The sequence below is a fragment of the Ochotona princeps genome, chromosome 25 (genome assembly GCF_030435755.1).
Source record: "Ochotona princeps isolate mOchPri1 chromosome 25, mOchPri1.hap1, whole genome shotgun sequence".
Lineage (NCBI taxonomy): Eukaryota > Metazoa > Chordata > Mammalia > Lagomorpha > Ochotonidae > Ochotona > Ochotona princeps.
Window position 1 is genome coordinate 30172212 of NC_080856.1, and position 24747 is coordinate 30196958.

General features: G+C 38.9%; 1 protein-coding gene and 1 pseudogene across 1 annotated transcript in view; both read left to right on the top strand.

The window, feature by feature from the left end:
- Positions 1-24747, top strand: part of LOC105942581 (coiled-coil domain-containing protein 7-like) — a 192298-nt gene that overhangs the window by 141171 nt on the left and 26380 nt on the right. Inside the window, exons 31-33 of the mRNA XM_058681281.1 lie at positions 2396-2479; positions 15680-15763; positions 22301-22384. Coding sequence (XP_058537264.1) covers positions 2396-2479; positions 15680-15763; positions 22301-22384 — 252 coding nt within the window. The remainder of the gene's footprint in view (positions 1-2395; positions 2480-15679; positions 15764-22300; positions 22385-24747) is intronic.
- LOC118760237 (rho GDP-dissociation inhibitor 1-like) lies at positions 18619-19239 on the top strand (annotated as a pseudogene).

The window sequence follows — 24747 nt, forward strand, 5'->3', positions numbered from 1 at the left end:
AGCATTTATATGCATCTGTGTGCATGCGTTTCCAGGAATAGAGAAATATAAATACAGTGATCACTATATATCAGTATATATCAGGGATTTGTTGTAAACTCTTTGAAGGTGTCAGAATAGGCTTGAATATGAATATTTGGATGTTAATTTCAAGTCAGTCAGTTCTTCTTATATATGCTAATTGGAAAAGGTACCAGAGAGACTAAAGTATGTTTGGTTTTGTTACCCAGTTTTTGTTGCTAAGGTGTTTCTACTTTTTAAAAATGTTATGTATTTCATCTAAAAAAAATGTGTTCTTCCCCCTGTGACGTATCTTTGTTCACAATGAATTGGTGCTCCAACAGGCCCCTGTCTTGCTACAAAGGAAGTGGTGGTGCTTTCTTTGTTGCTAGAGATGTAGAACAATCCTTTGCGCTTATTTAGACGCACACAGCAGAAATTCAAGCCACAGTGTTTACAGCACTGTCATAACAGATTTCTCACTCCAAAAGATCTCCAACAGATACAGCTGCCGCTGTCACTCTGGATACTCTGCATACTTGATGCACATCCTTCAGAGTTATCAGATGTAAATATTAAATGGACAGAACTGGGCGCATTTTCTCAGTCCACAAAATGTCTTGTTATGTTGACTTCATATCTTGGTTTTAGTTAGTAGTACTCTAGGAATGTAGGAGTGTGGTGATCTCCTTCATATGCTGATTGCATCCCCTTCAGACGTACACTCATACATGAGGAATTCTGTTACATGTCGCATTCGCTTTGAGGAGCCTCCATCCTGTTTTCCACAGTGGCTATGCTTATTTTCATCACCACCAAACGTTTTTTCCAGGTGTCACTTTTCTCATATACTCACTGGAATTATTACTATTATGATTACTTCTTGTAATATTCAAAATAGCTAAAGTGTGATGGTGCCTGTCTGATATACATTGATGGGTGAATGAAGAAAATATGTCAATGAAACATCTTTTATTGATAAAAGTGAATGAAACCCTGTTGTTTGCTGCAGAGTGGACAGGATATGTTGCAGTGGACAGGATCCAAAACCTTTATGTTACGTGAAATAAATCAGATATAGAAATACAAATACCACACACCTATTCTCTCTTGCCTGTGGGAATTTATTAAAACAGCTGATCTGAGTTTAAGGTGGTGATAACTGCAGCCTGGGAAGGGTGGAGTGGAGGAGCAGCAGGAACTCAAATAATAGGTGCGGAAGTACGGTGTAACACAGAAAGCCTTAGTGACTCACAGTATAGAGTTTGACTAGAGTTCAAAATTCCGTAGAGGCTGTATGGAGAACTGAGAGGCAGCAGCTAGCTGGTAGGCTCCAAAGACTCACCAAGATAACTTTATTCTGTTATGCTGTATATGTGTGTTGAACTATCACACTGTACCCTATTAAAAGATACACATATTAGATTTTACTAAAAAAAATTTAAAATAAAATAGTGTAAGACAGACCAGAGATGTTAATATCATTTTCCATCATTCACACCTATTTGATTTTAAGTTCCATAGCCTAAAAGGAGATTTTTTAATATTCCTTGGAGAGTGAAGATTTTCTGTGTTTTCTGTGTCTGTGGAGATCATGGTTTTCACGTTGGTCTTTGATGAAATAAGCTGTATTCTACCTTACCAGGTACATACCTACAGCATAAATATAACTGTAATGTGAAGTTAAAATTCATGTTATAATAAACTATGAATGATATTTTTATATTGCAAAAGAGAGAGCATTGTTTCGGAGATAATGGTTAAGGAATTCTGAAGTATCGGTGTTTGCAGTAGTTTACTTTTTTATTTTTTAAAAAAATTTATTTTTATTGAAAAATCAGATTTACAGAGAGAAAGAGAGACAAAGATCTTTGTTCCACTGTTTACTTCCCAAGTAGCCACAAGAGCTGAAGCTGAATCTGAATGAAGCCAGGAGACTAGAGCCAGGACCCAGGAGCTTCTTCCTGGTCTTCCACACAATTGCAGGGTCCCAAGGCTTTGGGCCATCCTTTACTGCTTTGCCAGACCACAAGCAGCCAGCTGAATGGGAAGTGGAGCAGCCAGGGCACAAAACAGCACTCATATGGGATTCTAGCACATGCTAGGCGAGGACTTTAGCTACTAGGCTATCGTGCTGGGCCCCTAGAGTAGTTTTCTTATTAACTATAAGTGTGTTTTAGTCAAATCATTAAGCATCTGTAAGATTTAGTTCATTGAGTCTCATGATTACTAACAGACCTTTAAATTCTAATGTTTGGTGATTCAGTAATCATGATATTTCACTATAATTCTTTGTTATTTTCACAAAGGCTAACCAATGCACATGAGCATGTGCAGCTCTCAAATGCAAATGTTCAAATTACCTTTAAAAGTAAAGTAACTTTTATTTCCACAGAGACTGATCCAGAACAATTGAGAAATTTGGTTGCAAGACCGCTATTAAAGAATGAGCTAAAGACACAACCAAAGCTTTTACCTGGTAAGAAAAATATTGGAAGTCTAATATTTTTCATTCTTGAAAGCTTCTTTGGAGTTGAGTTTAATTAAACAAATATTAATAATGACACTACCTCTAAATTATGACACAGTGGACATCAGAAACAGGTTGTCTGCAAGCTGGAGACCCTGGGATGTGACATTTGCTAGAAACTGAGTATTGGCTATGTATCATTGCACTTAAAACTCATTTATTTGGAAATTAATTCATAGAATAATTTCAAGCTTAGATTAAGCATAGATTAAAGCTTAGCACATGCTTGGGACAAATATGTTTAAGGCTATCTGAGTCACTACTTACGATTTCAAAAACAAAAAAGCAAGACAGTCTGGTAGATAGTTACTCATTCCCAGTACCATTTAAGTTGCCAGGCATCGTAGTGATATGTGTATTGTAGAAGAGTCTTTTAGATGTGTGACACAGTTCAGATTGTACTCGGGGTTTCTAGTCTGTATAAAACAAGCAAAGAAATGTAATAAGGAATGACTAAGTAAGTAAGTAATAAGTAAGTGAATAAGTAATGAAATGGGTGTTAAAGTTACAGCAATCTTGATCTCATGGGTGAGAGCAGAAGGCAGTCATCTTAACAGAGCAGTTAGAGCAAGGGGCACTCAGGAGACATGGTGTAAAGACACTTCCGTTCAGAGATGACGTATACATGCCCATGTTCTCCGTTAGACGAGTCACTTTGGAGTTCCCTTACTCTAACCAAAAGAGACATTAATAAAATGATCCAGCCGCACTGTGCTTACTAGTAGTACATGTAGGAGCCTGGACTGGGAACACCTCAAAGTTTCTTTGGGGATTCCCCTGAACAAAATGGAGGAATCAAAACATTAACCAAGAAAAGATGGAAGATGGAGTAGATCAATTAACCACCTCAGCTATATGCTCGCAGTGGAAAACTGGACAAGGGGAAACTCTAAGATAGACTATGTCAATCAGTGGACTCTGCACCAGCCTCATCGTACCTAGACTGTTGCTGATGATATGTTGGAGCTTCTACTTGATAGAGGTGACGCTCCGCTGACTCTGCCTTCAAACCTGAGAGGGCCTCCCTAAGAGGCCGTTGAACTTGACTGGACAGTGGGATGCTGGACTCTGTATGGTGTGAGCTTGTAATTAGGGAATCCCAACGGAACCTGAGCTGTGGTTATGCATCAAGGTGAAGGAATCCACCATGGGGGGAGGGTTTGGGGTGAAGGGGGAAGAATCCCAGTACCTATGAAATTGTGTCATGTAATACAATGTAATTAATGAATAAAGAAAATAAAATGATCCAGCCAAACTGATCAATGAGTAGACAAGCAAATAAGAGTAAAGTCCTGTTAGAGCAAAATGTTGCACCTTTCACCCCCCCCAGAGGCAATTATGTATTGATTTTCAGTGAGAACAGTGTGGGTAATTTATTAATTCATGGGTGGTAAATTCTTGAAAATTTTCTCCATTAAATTAATTCAACTCTAGTATTGACCAGCACTGTAAAATTAGCTACATTTGATTAGTTGTAAACTCACTCATTTAGAATGTAACCCACTCACAGAAACAATGGCATAAAAATTTTAAAATATGCTTCCTGGAAATATATCCATTGGTAGTTCATTCACAATCTGTTTTAAGATTGTGTAGCATTTTTTTGAATTTGCAAAGTCAGAAATTTTAGCTGGTGGGCATGATAACAGGAATATAAGATCATCTCATTGTTTGCCAATTCTTGTTACAGGATAAAAGTACTGGGCAAGTTTGGTGTATCCAATCTGCTATGAAGTAATTTAGTTATGTTATTTTCCAGAGGTTTCACAACTGCATTTTAACCTTAAGTTCTGTTGTTTGATACATTTATCTTTTAGTCACTGGTTTGTAGACAGAAGAAGAAAGCATTTTAAGAGGAAATAATGGAAATCATATTCAAGGAGTAACCCTATAGTGGTTCCTCTGAGGAGTAACAGTTTCCGTTCCTAAGAAGGTAGCCTCAAAAAAATGGCTGAAGTAAATTACTCCTACTAAATCACTGAAAAAAAGATACACACAATCTCCCAAAACAGACAAAGGAAAAAAAATCCAGATTTGCTCCAATATATTATGTTAAATATCTAGAGTTTGGATAAAAAGCTTAAGACCTCCAAAGTAAAACTGAAGTTTTACTCAAGGACAAGACAAACTTAAAACCTTCTTTGTAAGACTTCTGCTTGTTGGATTTAACAGTCAACGACAAAAAAAATTCAAGGAAACAGATGTAAAAGCAGTCTAATAGATGCTGTTATCATCGTTCTTGATAAACCAGTGATTCAAGGAAAACATTAAGGAAGTTGTTCAAAAATACAGAAATTAATAAGAATGGAAGCACAATATGTCAAAACCTATGTGATACAACAAAACAGTACTAAGACGAATGTTTGTGGTAACCAATGACTGCATAAAAAGTCAGTCTGAATAAAAAATTTAAAAATCAGATATTGCATAAAAGTAGGACTCCATTGAAACTTGTAAATATACATGTACAGTCTGATACCAGATTTCTACCTTTTCCTCTACCTACAATGTCATGACATATTTAAAAAACAGGAAGTTAGTCTCGTAACTTTGAAACTATGATAAGTTGGGGGAAAATGAAAGAAGTACAGAATAAGGAGAGTAAGTGGGGACAGAGAGAGAAGATCCCTAGACCTGTGAAACTATATCATGGAAATAAACAGCACTACATTTCATGAAACTTAAATAAAATAACAAATCCAAAATTAGTACAAGAAATAATAAACCCCAGTGCAAGAAAAAAAGTCAAAAAGACAAAAAAAAAAAAAAACCCATGAAACAAGAGCTTATTTTTTGCAAGACAAATTGCAAAATGGAAAAAACTCCTTCACTTAACCAAGCAACAAAGGAAATTCCGATAGATGAAAATCAGGGATGAAATTAGAGACATTATGACTATGCTACAGAGCTGCAGATGACTTTTCAGGATCACTAGAAATAATTATATTGCTACAGATTTTATAACCTAGAAGAAATGAATGAATAACAAGTTGAATCACACATAATGAGTAGCAGCATTGAGTCAGTGAAGAAGAATAACAAGAGAGGAGAGAACCCGGATGAAGGAGCGGACAGTATCATTATGATCTAAAGTGTAAATATAAACTACAGGCAATTTGTTCTTTTTATGTAAATGTTTTTGAAAAGTGAAAAATCTCCCCAGAAAAGCCCAAGAAAAGAAGGCTTCCCTACTGGATTTTTCCTCAACAGTTAAAGAAGAATTAACATCAATTCTTATATGTATTTTTTTCTTTTTTTAAAATTATTTATTATTTTTAATTCATTAATTACATTGTATTATGTGACACAGTTTCATAGGTACTTGGGTTCTCCCCACCCCTCCCCAAACCCTCCCACCATGGTGGATTCCTCCACCTTGTTGCATAACCACAGTTCAAGTTCAGTGGAGATTCCCCCATTGCAAGCATATACCAAACATAGAGTCCAGCATCTTATTGTCCAGTCAAGTTCAACGGCTTCTTAGGTATACCCTCTTATATGTATTTTTAAAAATAGAAAAGGAGATCCTTTTCTCAACTCTGTGTATCCAGAAATACAAAACATCTACAGGCAAATATCCCGGATACATGTGATAGTATCAACAAGCATCCTAAAAGCAATACTATCAAATTATTCTGGTCACACATTTGCTGTAAGTTAGGATGCTACTTGGGGCATCAGAACCTATATCAGACTGCCTTGTGCAGGGCATGGATCCACTTAGAGTTCCAGCTTCCTATTAATGTGCTCTCTCTTGGAAGCAGCAGCTGATGGTTCAATTACTTGGTCTCTAATACCCACATAGTTACCTAGATTGAGTAGTGTACTCCTGAGAGAAGCCTGGTGCACTCCCAACAACTGCATACATTTGAATCTGCAGATACTCAGGGAGTGAACCAGATGGAACAGCTCACTCTGTCTAACCCATGAACAACTTAATCTCCTTCATTGCTCTCGCCACCACTCCGTCTCTCACTCACATTCTGCCTTTCTCTACATCTCTCTGTGCATCTCAGAGTTTCAAGTAGATAAAAAATATTTAACTATAAAGATTATTTACCATGAGCAAGCAGGATGCTCCTCGGAAATGTAAGGATGTTTTAAAATGCACAGATGACTAAATGTGATATATGTTACATCAACAGAGTGGAGACCAAATCCATGTTCTTGCAGGTTCCTGGGGAGGAGATGCGACCTGAAAAAATGGGGAGACGGTGCTCTATTTTGGCAACTGACAAAGTTTATTTCCAGTTTTTCAGTTTTTATACATTTCATGAAATAATAGTTCAAGCATAACTCAGATCATGTCTAAGAGCAGAGTACAAAAACGCTAACAAGGCGACTTAGAGAGTTATTGAAACAGGGAATAGATAAAGAGTACTGTCTGTCCCTGATTGATTAGACAGAGCACAGATTACCGCCAATCTTCTGGGGGCCAGACCACAGTGTAGGCGACAGGCCTTCCACCTTCTCTTTCCTGGAGTCTCCTCTCAACAGGATCCCACAGGCCTTCGCTGTTCCAGCTATCCTATGAACTGTGTTCTGACAATATGTAGCAAAATAGTTTCAACAAATTAAGCATGCCATTACTATTTTTTTAATTGACAAATTAACATTGGAAGGAATATACCTCAATATAATGAAGGCCATATGAAACAGTCCAAGAGATAACATCACAAATCCCCTTCCATATGCACTATTCCCCTATATTATTATGACAATATAGTCATAAGTTTATCACTGTAGGCTTGGACAATGGCAGGGTCCAGCATTTCATTGTCAAGGCATGTTAAACAGTCTCATTGGGAGTCCATCTTTTACCTGGGAATAGAGATCCATACTGCATTGTATCCTCATATGTGGATGTGATGTGATAGTCTCCAATACACAGTTCGTATACATCCTTTCAAATGAAAAGCCACAAAATAAAATCAAAAACAGAAAGAAAAACAGAAATTTACAATGCCTTGAATTGAAATGACACGCTACTGAATGACTAATGTGTGGCTGAAGAAATGAAAGAGAAAATCAAGAACCTTCTTGAAGAAAATAATGCTACTGTATGACCTGTGAGACAGTGAAGAATTTTATATATATACAGCTTTGAAGGAATGAAAAGAAAAACATCAAAATCCCTCTTGGGAGTTCTGTGCCCCCGCCCCCTGTATTCTGTTTCCCAAAACTTTCTCCAGATTAGGGAAGTTTTTGCTTATCATTTCATGAAACACATTTTTACAGTATAAATTATTTCCCCATTCTTCTAATTCTGAGATTCTTTCTTCTGTCTCATTCATTCCATTAGTGCCTCTTTCCACTGAATTTTTAATTTGCTCCACTCTGTCCTTAATTTCTAACAATTCTGTTTGATTTTGTTTCAGTGTTGCTATTTCATTTGTGACGTATTTCCTAAATTTCTTGTACTCCTATATGTGTTTCTTTGTTGAGCAGAAGCTTTATAACATGTGTTTAATTTCTTTATACCCCATTTACTGGATGTATTCCTCAGTTAATTCTGAGGTTGGTAAAGGGTTTTGCTTCTCTGCAGGGAAGTCTTCAGTAATATTCATTATGTCTCTATCTCTTCTTTTGCTTTTGGTCATTGTACTTCTGGTTACTAGATTCTTCTCCTTAGGGCATGTTTCTAAGCTGTAGCACACACAAGTCTATGCTTCAACTTTACTTATTGGTGCAACGCTCTTTGTTTGCAATCACTTGTGCCACTCCCTCCATCAAGTTTCAGGTCTGGATTCTTGTGTTAGGCTTCCACCATGATCTTTTTTTTTTTTAATTATTGATTACGTTACAATATGTGACAGTTTCATAGGCTCCGGGATTCCCCCATCCCCTCCCCGTACCCTCCCTCCGTGGTGGATTCCTCCACCTTGTTGTAGTATTACAATTCAAATTAAGTCGAGATTCTTTCGTTGCAAACATATACCAAGCATAGAGTCCAGCATCTTATTGTTCAGATAAATTCAACAGTTTCTTCGGGAGACCATCTCTGGTCTGAAGGCAGAGCTGGCAGAATATCGTCCTGATCAATTAGAAGCCCCAGCACAACATCAACAACAATTTACAACGTTATAGAATTAATTGACATGGTATTGGGTAATCAATACGTTATAACAGTGCAAGTTCTTAGCCATATCCTGTGACTACTTCATTGACGCTTCAATTTTTGTTTCTACACAGAACCGGCTGCTATACATCCTAAAGTGGTTATAGGGTACTATTCAGCTGTCTCATGTCTGTTTTCATTTTAGTATTAGCAGTTTATTGTGTTGATGCATAATTTTGCTGAACTTGGTTGATTTTAGCATAATCTATACTGGTTTATAAATCTAACCAGGCCTTTGTCAACAGCTGAGGTGCAGAACAGTTTTAGGAGGGGTGTGCAGAGAAATCTTCCATACCCTAGTGAGGGGTAACTAATCTTTGTGTCCTATCTAGTAAGGTATAGTGGATCCACACTGATCGTTTCCTGTTTGGTTCTAAGCTTTCCTTGTATTTCTCTGACTAACATTCTATTTGGGGGGGCGGGGGTGCTCCGGAGCGATCCTGATGGTCATTGCAAGCGAGGGTGGGGTTCCAAAGTTAGAACTAAGTAAGGACCAGAAGAAGTTCCTCCCCCTAGTCCCAAAGGAAGTTTGCTGTTCTTCTATTTCTGCAGATCCCTCAGGGCTCCTGGTTGTCGTTCCGATGACCTTGGATCCTGCAAGGCAGAGTTTGGACTTCTTCCATCCCATGTGGTAGATCCAGATGGGGCTGGGTGACCTCGGAGTTCTCAGCCTCCGAAGGCACTCCAATTCCTCATGTTCTCCTTGTCTGTTGGGATGTAGTCCTTGGTGCCCATACTGATAGTCCTTGGTGAGGATCCGAGTCTTCAGGGTTGGGGTACAAGCCTCCTCCTGTCCACCTGCTCCACTCTGGGGTCCCCCCCTGCTCTGTGCATATGACTGCCTGTTAAGAGATTGTCAGGATCACTCCTGGTTCCCCCTATATGTCTTTGTGATTTAACTATTGTCTAATGCTGATTCGAGTCTGTTGTTTCTGATAGGTTATACTTTACGTCTTCCTCACACATTCTAAGGAGACCACCATGATCTTTATAGACCCAGCTCCTAGCTCACAAGTCTCCACCTTCTATAATCCCTTGCTGATGCTGCACTGTTGACTGTACAACCTTCCTCCCACTTTTGGTTAGAGTAGTTCTCAGAATTAGGGAGACAGTGGGTTTCCTATGTAACTTTGCTGTTGGTGGTGCTGACTTTGCCAGAATCTGCTAGATATTAGGTCTGATTGCCACCTGGACCTATTTTGACCTGTAGGATGCCAAAGTTGATATTATTTTCCCTGTGGGACCAGTACAATGTACTGAGCTGAAAGTGAGTTCACTCCCAGCTCAGTGCATGCACAGCTCATTGTTGTTCTTCCAGTCACAGCCTTTGCCACACTGTGCAAAATGGCACCTGATGTGCCACTGGTGGACTTCTGAATCTGCTGGTCTTTAGGTCTGGGGGTTAACCAGACCTATTTTTGGTGGAACCTGTGGGATGCCATGTTGTTGCAATTCACTGACTGAGAAATGAGTTCACTCTCAGCTTAGTGCATGCGAAGATCTATTCCACAGCCTTTGCCTTCCTATAAAACATGACACCTGATGTGGCTCTGGTTGAGTTTTCACTGTGAAATCCGCCCTGTTCCCACACAACCAGTTTGGGATTTGCTGCTCTGTCTCCGCTCCTGGTAAAATCAAATAAATCAGCAGCACAAGTAGTTTTTTGTCTGTGTTCACCTCCTGAGCTGCTGGTGAATTTTCCTTCCCACCCGGTTGCTGGTAGAGCTCAGTTCACCAAATGCTGACTGTCGTTGGGGTTTTGGTCACTGCAACAGCTCACCATTGTCTCTACTGCTTTCCCATGTCTGTCATTCTCCATGCACTCCTCTGCTATCCGTTTGTCCTGTCTTACTTCCTGGAATGTGTCCTCTCTGGCTCACTCTGGCTAATGATTTCAATGTGTCCTTACCCTATTCTGCCATCTTGTTTCTCCCACAATGAGAAGTCATTTCAACCATGTTAGAATTACTACCATTCAAAAGTAAATTAAATAAAATCAGTGCTAACATGTAAGTTGTAGTGTGGAGATGTATCCTAGCTCACTGTTTGTGGGAATGTAAAATCTTATAACTTTTACAGAGGACAGTATGGAGATTTAGAGATCTGAAAATAGGTTTTTGAAATGATAACACCACTTAACCCTGGGAATTTAGCCAAAGAACATGAAATTAGAATTGGAAAGAGATGTTTATACCCCAGTTCTATTGCAGCTAAACTCATATCTGGGTTGATCAGGAATCTATCAGTGGATGACTGGGTAAAGGAAATGTGATATATATTTACTCCATGGAATATTACTCATTACTCTGCCATAAAAATGAATCAAATCTCATTCTTTGCAATAAAATATAGGCTCAGAAGTGCAAATATCATGCTTTGTCTGATATGTCAATTAATATAGAACACATAAAAATATATAGGAATGGGTAGCTTTAGCTCTTGTTATATTCCTGTGGAACTGTGGTTGTCCTACCTTTTTTTTTTTGTTCAATATTATAGCTAGTGGTGAATGAGACTATTATCTTTTTTTTTAAAGATTTATTTATTTTTATTACAAAGTCAGATATACAGAGAGGAGGAGAGACAGAGAGGAAGATCTTCCATCTGATGATTCACTCCACAAGTGACCGCATTGGCCGGTGCTGAGCCAATCCAAAGCCAGGAACCAGGAACCTCTTCCGGGTCTCCCATGTGGGTGCAGGGTCCCAAAGCTTTGGGCCGTCCTCAACTGCTTTCCCAGGCCACAAGCAGGGAGCTGGATGGGAAGTGGAGCTGCCAGGACTAGAACCGGCGCCCATATGGGATCCCGGGGCATTCAAGGCGAGGACTTTATCTGCTAAGCCACACCACCGGGCCCAGAGACTGTTATCAAGAGACCTAAAATTATGTCTTTGAAAAAGCTGAAGAGAAGGGAGGGGAAGTGAGGAAGAACAGGGTGGTAAGCAAAGTGTGGTTGTCTCTGGGTTCTATGGCTATGGAACGTGTAAAGTTTGTTTAATATATACTAATTTAAATTTTTGAAAAGAATGTAATATCATTTCAAATATTTGCAAATACACTATGTTCTGAGCTATGAATGTAATCAGAGTTGTGAAAGATCTCTATAATAAAAATAATAACTGACAAAAAAATCAAAAAGGATAGAAGAACGTGGAAAGACATTCCATGTTTGTGCGCTATAAGAATCAGGATTGTTAAAATATGTATGTTGCCTAAAGTGATTGCAGATTTAACATAATTCTTATAAGAAATACCAACTATATTTTATATGGGACTACAACATGCTTCAAAATTTTGTATAGCTGGAACAGATATTTGGCATTTGAGATGCCATTAGTAAAACTACTCCCAGAAAATACCCAGGAAGCAGATAAGGACATTGTATTAGGCAAGAGTTATTTTTTTAAGATTTATTTATTTTTATTGGAAAGTCCAATTTATATAGAGAAGGAGCGACAGCAAGAAAGATCTTCCATCTGCTGGTTCACTCCCCAAGTTGCCACAATGGCCAGAATTGAGCCAATCTCGACCTAGGAGCCAAGAGCTTCTTCTGGGTCTCTTGCATGAGTGCAGGGTGTCAAGTCTTTGGGCCCTCATCAACTGCTTTCCCAGGCCACAAACAGGGAGCTGATTAGGAATTGGGGCAGCTGGGACAGGAACCAGCACTGAAATGGGATCGCAGCGCATCCAAGGCAAGGACTTGAGCCATTAGGTTACCATGCCGATCAAGCACAGCACGCAAAAGCAAAAATAGACAAATGAAATTTTATCAAAACCAAGAGTTTCTGCATAGCAAATGAAAATATCAAGGATGAAGAGGTGAATAGGATAAAATATTTTCAAACTATACATATGGCAATAGATTATCCAGAATGCATGATGGAAGTACAGCATCTCAAAGACATACATGGAATTATCCAGTTTGAAAATGATCTGTAGATCTGGACAGATATTTCTCGAAGGCATATACATCATTAGCAGATAAAAGAAAATACTCAATTTTTCTGGTACTCAGGGAAATTAAATCAAAGTTAAGTTATCCCCACTCATAAAATTGGTCCTTGCCAAAACCACAAAGGCGATATTCGCTGCTGATATTCGCTGTTAGTGGGATTATAAATTAATTCAGCTGTTGTGGAAACATGAACTCAAAAAACCCAAAAATACAAATACTGTGTAATGCAACAACTCCACTACCAGTTACACATCCAGGGGAAATGAATTCAGTCTTTTTAAGGGATGTGTGAATTCTCACATTTGTTGCAGTCCTAGTTGCAGTAGCTAAGTGGTGGAAACAACCCAAGTGTTCATCTTCTGGTGAATTAACTAAGAAAGGGTAGTAATATACATAGTGGCATTGTACTCATCCATGAGAAAGAATGAAGCCTCGCCATCTGCAATAGAACTGTAACTACGCATCATAGGGTAAGGAGTTAATCCAAGTACACAAAGGCAAGCATTACATGATCTCACTTACTTATGTGGAGTTTAAAAAAGGTGATCTCATAAGTTAAAAGTATAACACCAATTAGAGGCTGGAAAATAAGAGAAGGCTAAGAAGAGCTAATTAATGTGTATTAAAGTATAGCTAGATAGGGGTAAGTAGTTTCTCTGAGATTCTATCACACAGTGTAATTACTGTGGATACTGTTAATATATTACGTATTTCTGTATTTTAAAATACAGGATAAAGTACTGAAAGGTTTTCACCATAAAGAAATCATTGTTGAGGGAATAAATGTTTAACTTGTGTAGAAATAACATGATGTAAACATGTATTATCATCTAGTGCCTAAGTATAATTTTGTATGTGAAGTTTTTTCAAATAATAGCAAAATTTCTCTTTTCACACCTATTTTTATTTATAGAAAGTAAACAAACTTTACTAATTTCATAATATAAATTTAAAAACATAGTGATACTTCCCTTTAGATCCTTCCTCCTGCCCACCTCCCCAACGCACCCTCCTCAATTTGTTAAAAAATTCTGTTCAATGGCCTGCTTGCATTTCACCTGCAATCATAGGCTTAATATCCATTGGGAAAAATTTAAGCAATAGTAACTTAGGATAAAAAACACTGTTTCTCAATATTGTTGACACAGGCTGTAAATAATAATCAAGTCTTAGTATTTCAGTCTTGTTTTATAGATTGCATTTTATGGACGTTGTATATTAGTTCTACAGATCAGGGGAAACGTGACATTTGTCTGAGACAAGTTTATTTCACCGAGCATAATGGTTTACAGTTACATCCGTTTTGTTGGTAAAGACAGGATTTCATTCTTTTATGGCTGAGTAGTATTGCATAATGTGTATAGACCACATTTTCTTTATTCAGTTACCTATTGATGGACATATAGGTTGGTTCCATATCTTAGCTATTTTAAATTGAGCTAGAATAAATATGTTTGTACAGATATCTGTCTCATATGGTAATTTCATTGTATCTGGGTAAATTATCAAGGGTGGGGTGGCTGGGTCTTTTGGCAGATCTATTTTTAGATATCTGAAAACACTTGCTGTGCTCCATGGTTGTTGAATGAGTTTGCTTTCTCAGAAACACTGGATTAGGTTACCTTCTCCCCACATACTTGCCAGGATTGACTGATCTTTGTTTTTCACGTAACAGCCTTTCAAAATGGGGTAAGGTGAAATCTCACTGTGGCTTTTATTTCTCAGAATGTCTAGGCAAAATAACATTAAAAAAAAAAGTTTAACATGGCAGACTGAGACTGTGGGGGTGGAAATCTGTCTTGCACTGGGTTGTCAGTGTCTGTAGCGTGAACCTCCAGGCCATATGTTTGCCCTTTTCTGTACTAAAATGCTTTCTTCATTGTTCTGTTCTAATTTGGGATTTTTTTCCCTTTCTTGTTTCAGACTAATCTCCCATATATTTTCTAGAAAAAGGCCATAAACCTTGTGTATAAGTGTTTGCTAGTGTTTGCTAATGACCCCAAGTTTGTCTTGGGAGAAAGCTCAAATTTTTCACAAAATATTATCTGTTGATGTATAACTTGTGTTATCTTCTGCTTATTTGTCTTTGGATAATAATATTGCCTCTGATATTTTCTTTATCTTTCGTGCATTGATGGTGTATTTGGGTCTTTATTCATAATACAAAATGTAACCCTTTATTGATGGTCAGCCAGTTCTCCAAAGCAAGGCATACACTTTATGATATCAAAATAGAAACAGGTTGTCAGTTTCAGTAACATTCTGTACTAGAACCAATTTTTGCTTGTAAAAAACTTTAAGCCTAGAATTATCAATTCTAAATATCCCTTGTTGAGTAGGAATGCTTTTTCATAGATTTCATTTTAGCTTTTCAGTTGTCACATCTACATCGTAGTTTCTCATTCAAATGAAAACAATAAATACTCCATGAAAAAAACTCAAATAGAAATACAAAGAGAAACGTAAATTATGCTGGTACTACTCTGGCTGTTCTCATTTCTTCTTACCTAATTGTAATGTCTCCCTACTAGGATGAACCTGACAGGGGACTTTTTCTCATTTGATTTACTTGTTTCTTTTTTCCATAACTGCTGCCTGTTTGAATTGTACTTATGCAACTCAAAATATGCCATCCAGGTATTCCTGATTGTGTATTTTATGGCAACATATATTCGGTGAATTATGATAACCCTGCCTTTTTCTACCTCACCAGATATCTACCTATAGAAAGAATAGTATTAAAAGGTGTATTTAGTGATTAAATATTTGTCTTATAAGCTACACGGGATGAATCAAGTTTGTAGGAGAGTGTGTGTTTCATGGAAAAGATACTACTTGAGGTATTCTGCAGCATTAATTGTGTATAAATTTTGTTATTTCTGATGTGTCCTTGACTAAATCGCTAAATATCTCTAAGCTTCAGAATAATAAGTTACATATGACTATACTAGTTCTTCTGTTTTGTTATGATATTGCAATATGGATATTGTATTGTAATTTTTAGTTCTAATTAAAATTTTAATTATTGCAAACTAGAAGCAAGTACATTAATACTGAAATATGTTTACTATCTTAGAGACTGAGACAGAACACATGAATGACATAGTTCAAAAACATATAATAAAAGGTGAATATCAAGCACGGCGTAAGAGTCACACTGGTAAGAAACATCATCTTAGAGTCCGTATTTGGTTTATGTACCTTCTATGCAGTTCTGTTAAATATTTATCATTACTGATAACAGGGCCTGCATAACACTACATTACAAAATGTCTTCTACAATTCCCTCAAATTTTACAATTTGCTCTCAGTGGGAAATTAGTTACCCATTCTCTGTGTGATTGCAACATCAGGCAGATCTGTACTAATTTAGCTTCACGTGGGTTTCTTTAGTTCTGTTTTATACTTTGGAAATTATTTCAGGGCCTATTCTCTGATTAATTATTTCACATATATCCTTGACTCTTGATGTGATACAAAAAAAAAAAAAAAATCAGAGACCTTAACAAGTCCATATAGGAAGGGATGAAGATCCCTGTTAAAACAAATGTCGTCACAGATAACTGTGTGCATGCAATACTAACGTTAATGCTTCCTTTCATTAAAATGGGAAATAGTCCCATTTTAATAGCTAAATAAATAGGGACGAAACACCAAGAGGCCCCCACAAGGGGAAGAAGGAAATTAGTACAAAGGTTTGCTGCAACAAGTGCCTTAAAAGATCAATTTCAGCAAAATCTTATGGGATACATGAAGTAGCAGTGTGATGCGTCACATACCTAAGATAAGAACAATCAGAACATTGTAAAAGTTAGAAAAACAGCATTGATTAGGGAGAGTGGAACATGAGCAGGAAGACCTATCAGATGGGAAACATCCGTGTGCTCCCACATCTGCATGGTGGTATACAGTGCACTTATTCACCTTCTAGAAATAAAAAAATAAGATGAAAAAGAAGTCAAGGAATAAAGTAGTTCTAATAACAGATGGCAACTCAGGAGAAGGCCTTTGAAAAATCTGATCCGCCCCCCCCTCAAAATCCACAGTTTATCGGTGCCACGTGCATAGTGAAAATTCACCATTTGTCAGAGATAAGACATTCCCTCAAACTTGAGTGTGGTTGAGGTCTGGAAATTAGGCTCCCCAGAAGTGCCTGCTGGCTCCCAGGGTCCTCAGTGGATCAAACGTGTGCTCTTTTCTGCCAGGTACTTCCTGACCTTAGTCCTTCAGTCTGTGGAGTGAACTTCAAGGCAGAAAGTAGTGTTACAAGCTCTCCACCTCCTTAATATTCTTCAGAATAAAAGTATAAACAGCAAAGCAAGAACAACAAAATGACAAATGTATAGAAATTATTTATGGTTCCAGAAACCACCAGGGATGCACTTCAGAAACATTATTACAGTTTGGGAAGGTTCTAGGAATGTCTCAGTATTTTGTCTATTCAACTCTATATTAGTTGGAGTTAGAAGCGCTAACTTTATCTTCTGTTTCGTCTAACTGCTCCCTCCCACAAATTAATTCTAAGAAAAAATATAGAAAATGAAAGTTCAGTTTTCAAACACTCCAAAAAATGAGCAGTCAGTGTAACTTACAAGGATTCCAGGTGTGTGATTTAGTGAATAATCTACGCAAAGTTATTGAACAGCATGGATAACTATGAACAGAAATATGCTGGCAGTTTTGCAATGAATATATGAATAAAGAGAGTGATGTTATTAAGAAAAAGAATATTCTGCAGTTGGTAGATGAAGATAAATTTACTACATTGGCTCAAATCTTTCTTAACAGAAGAAATAATTTGTAAGTCTTCATCATGAATGTTATCAAGAGAAGGGAAAAGAATAATATAAAATCTGCAAAGAAACAGTGGCTGAAATTGTTTTTAAAAAATTAGTGACTGCAGGGGCTCGGCAGCGTGGCCTAGTGGCTAAGGTCCTTGCCTTGATCCCATATGGCTGCTGGTTCTAATCCCGGCTGCTCCACTTCCTCTCTGTCTTTCCTCCTCTCAGTATATCTGACTTTGTAATAAAAATAAAATAAATCTTTAAAAAATATACATATAAAAAAATTAGTGACTGCAGAATATTTATCTGTAATAGTCAAGAAAATCAAGAAAATTCAAAATGTATAAACACACAAAAAAATCCACAACCAGATCCCGTGTAGTATAATATCTAGCGCCAAGATGAAAACTTCGTTGCAGCGTGAGAAAAACACTCCTATGTAAAAAAGCCCCAGCAGGAGCAGTAGGTGACTCAGCATCAGAAGCTATGGGGACATGAAGGCAGTGGGGCAGCATGGCACAGGGCTACAACAAACCCTGCCGATGAACAGTCTTACTCTACACGCAACAAGTAGAGTCCTGAGCAAGAATTGAAAGAAGCTGCTGCTGCCAAACTGCATTATTAAGAATGCATGCAGAAGTTCTTCAGGCTGAAAGAACTCGCAGTGTTCCAGATCCACAACAGTAGGAGCACTGTCATAAGCAACTATCAAATCAGGGGAGTGCATATTTTGCTTTTTCTTCTCTTAGTTTATTTAAAATTTGACTGTATATTATACTTGTATATAATTTTACTGTTGTATCCATAACATGTAGACGAGTCATAAATTTGAAAATACCAGTACAAAGGAGGAAAGTGATGATCTTCCCAGAATATGAAAAGTATAAAAGTGGTAGCTTACAGTCACAAGAAAAAATGAATATATATATATAGATATAGATATAGATATAGATATAGATATAATTAATGTGGTAAGCATAAAGATATGTTTGTGCTTCTTTTCTATTTTTTTTTTTTGTAAGAGATAGAAAGGTTGATAAATAAAACAGGAGTGCTCTGTGGGGTAGGGGCAGGAGCTGCCTTTTCCTATCCACCACACTCTGTCTTATTCTGAGCCAGGATCTCAGGAGGTGGTGTGTGGGCCCACGAGCCTCTCTGGGACCCCTTGGGTGGCATTTGGGGTGTCCGCAGGACTAAGCTGCGTGACATCGGAAGGTGCTCCCCAGGACCCATGCACCTAGCACCCTGCCTGCCCCGTAGGCATCCAGGAGCAGCGAGTAAGGAGGAGCAGGAGCCCACTGCTGAGGGACTGGCGCAGATGGGCCCTGAGAATGAGGAGGACAAGGCGCACTAGGTCGGCTGAAAGCCACCTGCACAGAGGAGCATCCAGGAGATGCAGGAACTGGACAAGGATGAGAGCCTGTGGAAATATCTGAAGGTGCTGCTGGGCCAGGTCCTCGGGCCATCCTGTAGATTTCATCCTGAAGGCTTCCTCTTGGTATGCAGCTTGGTTCCTGATCAAGGAGCTTCAGAAGTTGTCCTTGGTGCTGAAGGAGGGTGTGGAGTACTGGATAAAGATCTGCTCAACTGAGAGATCATATCTGGCCGGAAGTACATTTAACACACCTTCAGCAAGGTGTGAAGATCCACAAGACTTTCTGCGTGATGGGGAGCTACAGACTTGCTCCAAGGAGTATGAGGTCGGACACCTGTGGAGGAGTCATCCGGCATGGCCATCTGACATGGTCATGTGACATGGCTGCTACAGTATTAAGACCTGCTTCTCAGAGATGACAAGATGGACCACCTGTTCTGGGAGTGGAACCGCACCATCAGGGAGTGGAAGGATTGAGGCTCTGCCAGACACAGATGGACGGACCCTTCCCCATACCAAAGTGCTGGCAGTCCTGTATTCGTGCCATCCATCAGATCAGTTTTTACCTGTGCCTCAGCCCTTGTTTGGCCACTGCCCCACAACCTGGCCTCTTTTAGCCCTCCTGAATCCACCACCCCACAGCCCAGCCTCTCAGCCCACCTGAGCTCACTACTGCAGAGCCCGGCCCCTCTTAGCGCTCCTGAGCCCACCACCCCACAGCCCGGCCCCTCTTAGTCCTCCTGTGCCCACCACCCCACAGCCCAGCCTCTCAGCCCACCTGAGCTCACTACCGCAGAGCCCGGCCCCTCTTCGTCCTCCTGTGCCCACCACCCCACAGCCCGGCCCCTCTTAGTCCTCCTGTGCCCACTGCCCCACAGCCTTGCTTCTCTCAACACTGCTGTGCCAATGGCCCACTGCTTCCTTCTGGGTCTTTCCCCTGCTGTGCCCAGCTCTGACCTAGAGAAGGGTGCAGGGCCTGCTGTTGTGCCCTGAGCCCTTGTAAAGGTACATAATGTCAGGCCTCTGTCTGGTCTGCCTTTACTCATTGCCCTCACATCCCCACTCCAGTTCATCTGTCGCTGTCAGTGGCCATTTAACCATGATGCCTTAACATGTGGAACATGTTCCGGGAGCCTGATTAACTCACTGTGTCTGCATGAAGATGTGATCCCTGTGCCACCCTGTCTGATCCTGGGTTCAGAAGTGCTGTTTCCAACCCTCAGTCATGCCAGCTGCTCCTCTCCTGGCCAGGCCTGTGGGTATGGCTCTGCACTTGGGGGGAGCCAAATTGCCAAGACACCAGTCACAGCCTGTCCCATGGTGGGGGCAGGTGTCCTCACACCTCTGCCTGCTCTGTCCCTGTGGGCAGCACATGGCTCTTCCCCAATAAAGAGCTCCCGACAAAGTTAACACAGCCAGCTGCTAGTCTAACATGCCCACAGTCTGTGCCTGGGTCCTCGTGCCTGGTGCCTCGGTGTCTATTGACTCCATCTGCCATCCTGCTGGCCAGCCAGCCAGCAGGTGCCTCTGGCTCTTGGGGCAGCATCGCCTCTGCACCCAGCCAGGACTGACCTGGGACAAAGTACCCACAACTGGGAGCTATTGCCTGTGCCCCCTCCTTTCCTTATCCATGTGGTGTCTGCCAGAGGAACTCCTGCTTCTCCTTTTGGGTGGAAAGAAAGGAAGGAAGGAAGGGAGGGAGGAAGGAAGGAAGAGAGGAAGAGTATATTGTCTCTAATATTTAAGTTTATATCATGTGTAATAATACAAAGAAGAGTGTACTTGTAGTAATGTTTCTATATGTTATTAAAAATTACTAAGTTTAAAGCAGTTTCTGAAAATGACTGCGGATAGTTTAAAAACTCAGTACGTTAAAAAACTATTGAATTGCTGAAAAGGGCAAATTATGTAGCATATTACTTTGAAAAGATGATTTATTTATTTATGTATTTATTTATCTGAAAGGCAGAATGATAGATAAGGAGAGGCTGAGGCAAAGAGAGAAAGATCTTCCATCCATTAGTTCACTCCAAATGACCTCAGTGACCTTAGCTGGGCTGGGATGAAGCCAGGAGCTTCGTCTGCTTCTCCCACATGGGTATGGATATACTGCTGTAACTCACAACTATCACAAAATATTGATGATCATTATTAATTTTGTGTGTCTTTGCTCATTTGGGTGGTGACGCTCCACCTCAGCCCTCAGGTTGTACAGGTCACTGTGGGGTGCGTGTGGGTGCCAGCATCAGTGAGAAGCCTTAGCTCTTCTGCAGTAGCTCAGCTGTCTCTCCAGTGCTAAATTGTAATTCTATGATTTCTGAGTCACTGCAAGTCTCTGGCCAGGGGCACAAGCTTTGGCAAACCAAACCTCACTGACAACATTTTAGAATCAGGAGGTGGCCCTTTTATTAACCTGTATTTATTTATTTTTATTCTTTTTAAAAATTTGTTTTATTTTTATTGGAAAATCAGATATACAGAGAGGAGGAGAGACAGAGAGGAAGATTTTCCATCTGTTGGTAACTCCCCAAGCAGCTGCAGTGACCTGAGATGCGCTGATCCAAAGCCAGGAGCCGGGAGCCTCCTCCAGGTCTCCCACGTGGATGCAGAGTCCCAAGGCTTTGGGTCATGCTTGACTGCTTTCCCAGCCCACAGGCAGGGAGCTGGATGGGAAGCAGGACCGCCGGGATTAGAACCGATGCCCATATGGGATGCTGACATGTGCAAGGCAAGAACTTTAGCTGCTAGGCTACTGCACCAGGCCAACATGTATTTTTTTTTGTCACTGTACGTAGTTGTAATTTTGAAATCAAGCAAACTTTTAAATTGCATGAAAACTCAAATGGAAAGGGATCCAATCCCAGTGTAGGCACCAATGTAAATGCGTCTGTCTGTCCTCTCTGGGTAGAAAAATACACATTCTAAATGCGCTTCAGAGGACACTTTCTCCAAACTCACAAGATTATTGTTAATCATTTACAAGAATACTGCTTTAGAGTTATGTATCCTGAAAAGATATAATGTATTCCTGGAGGGTTTATATGTTCTATCACATAGTATCTTTATGTGATACTGAATTGTGAGTAAAATTATATTCCACATTTTTAGATATGCCTCTATATATGAATTTTAATGTGATATTCCTTGAAAGTTAAACTGCTATAAATTCGCCAGCATGATTTCAGTTTGCACAGGAAGTAACACTTTATAGAAAAAGCAATGGTTAAGAAATTTTGAGATGACCATGTTGCATCAATATTGTCAGTACCTAAATATGTAATTTTGTTTAAAAAAATCACAAAGTTTTCTATTCCCCAATTAAGTGAGGCGTGTATGATCAGAATATTTCTAATTCAAGGGACTTTTTGCTTTTGTCATGCAGATTTTTAGGTCATTCTTATTTAATAGCAAATGCTCATTAACTTGTCAATGCCTGTATATATCACCCCGCACTTACACACAGAGAGATTGAGAATGAGAGAGGAAAAAAAAAATTTTAACCTTTAAAATCTTTTTGAGATGCGTTTTATGTTTATAGAGACTACAGCAGAACATGTGACAAAATATTTTGGAAGAGGTATAAGGAAGGGACCATTCAGGACCCAATTCAAGAGTCACACAGGTAAGGACAAGAATTTTCAAATCTACCATTCATTTTAACTTAGCTTGTCTAGAATTAAGGATGGGTATTTGATGGCAACTCTGTAAGTTAGTATTACATGGAGAAATGTCTTCATGAATTTTTCTGTGATTAGTAGAACTCTATCATTTACTATCAGTTAATTATTTCCTAAACCATTAGGTTAAAATGTATCCACTCATGAAGAAAGTAATAAGAAACAGTGTTATTGAGCCCAATGGGGTGGCATATCAGGTTAATTCTGTTCTTGCAGCATCAGGATCTTATATAAGTATCAATTGTAGTCCTGGTTGCTCCACTTCCAGTCCATCTCCATGCCAGTGGCCTGGGAAAATAATGAGGGATGCCCCAAACACTTGGACTGGTGCACTCATTGGAATGCCTGGAATAGGTTCCTGGATCTCAGCTTTGGACTAACTCAGATCAGGTCATTGTGGCACTTCAGGGAGTGAACCAGTGGATGGAAGATCAATTTCTGGCTGTACATTTCAAGTAAAATAAATAAATCTTTAAAAAAGAACCTTATTGTAACCTATATGTGTATTAGGTACAGTTATTTCAAATTATATTTGATATTGTATATTTCTGGCTCAGATGGAAAGTTGCTTTTCATTGGAAAGGCAGAAATACAGCAGGTGATGTAGTGGAGGATTAGCCTACATTGTTACTTCATCATGTTTATAATATCTGTGGCAGAGATCTTCTTTTCTGCTATAGGGTTTAATGATTATGTAACTAATTTTGTTGCAGTACATTGGCCGTCAGCGACGTATGAGAAGAGGCAGATATAGCAGACACATATATGGTAGAGAGGCAATAGAAGAGGGTGCTTCTGTAACCACATCATCTGAAATTTCCATTGTGCACACCTGTGCTGTGTACTTAAAGAAACAGCATAGAGACTCACCACAGTGAAGGGAAGTGGAGTTTGGGAAAAAAAAATCACACAGATCTCTAAACAAAGAAAGAAAGCGAGAATCCCCAGAAGGAGATAAATCAGTATTTATATTTTCTTTAATATATTATCTCACCTATCCAGTTTTCAACTTAGTTATAGATAAAGCAGAAAAATGTTACTGGTGAACAAGGGATAGAATTTAAAAGTGCACGTGAAAGTCACAAATGTTGAACATAATAGTGAAATATAACAAGATTGTTAGAAATATACTTAGAGAATTTTTCAAAAACATCAAAAATGAAAATAGGAAAATTAGAATGTATATGAAGCTAACACATATTTGAACAGCAGTGGAAATGTTCAACAAAGTAAAAGAAACAACCATAAGAATAGGAGAAAATATTTATAGAATATGCAATGCATGAAAGATCAAGATCCAAGAGTTATAAAGATCTCGAGGAACTCAACAACAGAATAACAACCCGTCAAGAAATGGGCAAAGAACATGGACAGACGTCTTTTAAGTGATGCCAGACATTTTTAAAATGATAACGACACACACACGAAAAAAATGTTCAAGATCACTAGCCATCAGGAAATTGCAAATAAAAACCACAAAAAGGTTTAGCTTCACCCCAGTTAGAATGGCTATCATACAAATATTTTTAAAAAGTACAAATGTAGAGAACATGTGATGAAAAGGTACCCTAATCCTCTGTTGTTGAGAATGTAACTAGTACAGCTGTTACAGAAGACAGTATGGGGAATCTCCAAAGATCTGATAATAGATGTATATCCCAGCCATGCCAATCCTGGGAATTCACCCAAAGAAAATGAAATCAGAATATGAAAGAGATGTCTGTATGCCATATATAGTGCGTGTGAATAGGTAGGTAAGATACAGAGTCACCATAGATGTCCAGTAAAGGAGACTGGATAAGGAAAATGATATATGGACGCTACAGAATAGTACTCATCCATAAAAAAGGTATGAAATTCTGTTCTTTGCAACCAAAAGTTAAGCTTAATGAAATAAGCCAGTATCAGAAGCACATATATCTTATGTTCTCTGGTATGGCAACCAATGTAGAATGCAAAAAGAAGTTGACGCAACTAGAAAGCAGTATTTTTAGTGAAATAAGCCAATCCCCAAAGTCAAGTGGATTCTCTGTGATATCTGTGTCAATACAGGTGCCTAACCTCATGTATGTACCAGTATTCAGTGTCAAATGTTAGGTCCATTGGGTGTTCCAAGTTCCCTGTCCTAATTGTTCCTTTCTTAATATAAATTCCGTCTTAATAATTTTCATGCACTTTTGAAGTTTAAAAATCTGGCAAAATATTCTTATTGCACAATAACTCAAAAGTAGTTCAATCCGAATGAATTTACTCACCTCATTTTCTCCAGCTACAGAGTTTATTTTTTTCTAAAGATTTTTTTTATTAT